Below are 1,669 nucleotides of genomic sequence, written 5' to 3'. Positions count from 1 at the left end.
ACGTTGATATTCCTGAACATTTTAAAATAAAATATGAACAGGTCATAATAAAAAATAAAAAATATATAAATAAAACCAAATGAAATATATTTCATTATATCTCAAAATTTTGGTTCAACATAAATATAAAAAAAAATATATATTATTAATAGCAAGATACATGAACAGTTCATAAGAGAACTTAAAAAATGTCCTGTAAATTACACCTGCATGTAATAAAAAAACTAATCCTGGTAGCTACATAAGAACATATTTATGAACACTGAGCCAATCTTTTATTAATTGTCTTAAAACAGTGAACTCATGCATATTTAAAACAATGGCAACATTTATTAATTAATTATATTTTTGCATTTTATTTTATTTTTTTTAAAAATCTCTTTACACAATTAAAAAAATAAATAAAAATAAAATTGAATTAAATTAATTATAAAATAAAAAAAATATATACATATATATATATATAATAATAATAATAATAATAATAATTTCCTTAATTTTAATTCGTAAAGAACATAATGACATAAATATATATTTAATTTAGAAAATAATTATTTCCTTACATTTATAACATATATTATATTTTTTAAACATTGTCTTTTTTTCTTTTTTTTCTTTTTTTTTTTTTTCTTCTTTTGAATAAATCGAATTAATATAGAACGTTTTACGTTTGTTTGTTTGTTTTTTGATTTTTGATTTTTTCTTATTTCTGTTATATATACTCTCTTTTTGGTTAAAATGAATGCCTTAAGAAGATTACCAGTTATTTGCTCTTTCTTAGTGTTTCTTGTCTTTTCCAATGTTTTATGTTTCAGAGGAAACAACGGACACAATTCTTCATCATCTCTCTATAATGGAAGCCAATTTATTGAACAATTAAATAACAGTTTTACTTCAGCTTTTCTTGAATCACAATCAATGAATAAGATTGGTGATGATTTAGCAGAGACAATATCAAATGAACTTGTTAGTGTTTTACAAAAAAATTCACCAACCTTTTTAGAATCAAGCTTTGATATCAAATCAGAAGTAAAAAAACACGCAAAACTTATGTTAAAGGAATTAATCAAAGTAGGATTGCCATCAGTCGAAAAACTTGTGGCTGAAAATGTTAAACCGCCAAAAGTTGACCCAGCAACATATGGTATAATAGTACCAGTATTATCATCTTTATTTAATAAGGTAGAAACAGCTGTAGGTGCAAATGTTCCTGATGATATATGGAATTACAATTCATCAGACCTCTCAGAAAGTGAAGAAAATTTATCAGATGATTTCTTCGATTAAAAATCACAGGAAAACAAAAAAAAAAAATAATAACAAAAAAATGAAATCAAAATATGAGATAAAATATAAAACTACATGGAGAGAATTATAATTTTGAAAATAATAAGGAATAATCATTTCTTAAAATTATGAAAATTGTTGTTATGAACTAACATTTAAGAATATGGTTAGTACACATATAAATTCATGTATATATGTGTGTGCTAATTTGGCACACTACAATTATATTATGATATATATATATATATATATATATATATATTTTACACAATATGATTCTTTTTTGTTTATTTATTTATTTATTTATTTTTTGTTGTTTGGAGATGTATATATTTTACACTTTTTTTTCATCTGTCATGATATATATATATATATATATTTT

The 1,669-nt window shown here is 21.6% G+C and overlaps 1 protein-coding gene across 1 annotated transcript; it reads left to right on the top strand.

Moving 5' to 3' along the window:
* Positions 1-738: 738 nt before the first annotated feature.
* On the top strand, positions 739-1,287 carry PRSY57_1215900 (cell traversal protein for ookinetes and sporozoites; the record flags this gene model as incomplete). The annotated part of the gene is made up of 1 exon (XM_012908586.1): positions 739-1,287. The coding sequence occupies one exon, from the start codon at positions 739-741 to the stop codon at positions 1,285-1,287; it is 549 nt and encodes a 182-aa protein (XP_012764040.1).
* Between the last annotated feature and the right edge of the window lie 382 nt (positions 1,288-1,669).

This window comes from Plasmodium reichenowi, chromosome 12 (genome assembly GCF_001601855.1).
Source record: "Plasmodium reichenowi strain SY57 chromosome 12, whole genome shotgun sequence".
Lineage (NCBI taxonomy): Eukaryota > Apicomplexa > Aconoidasida > Haemosporida > Plasmodiidae > Plasmodium > Plasmodium reichenowi.
The sequence above is the reverse complement of the archived record's forward strand: the minus strand, read 5'-3'. Positions and strand labels throughout refer to the sequence as shown.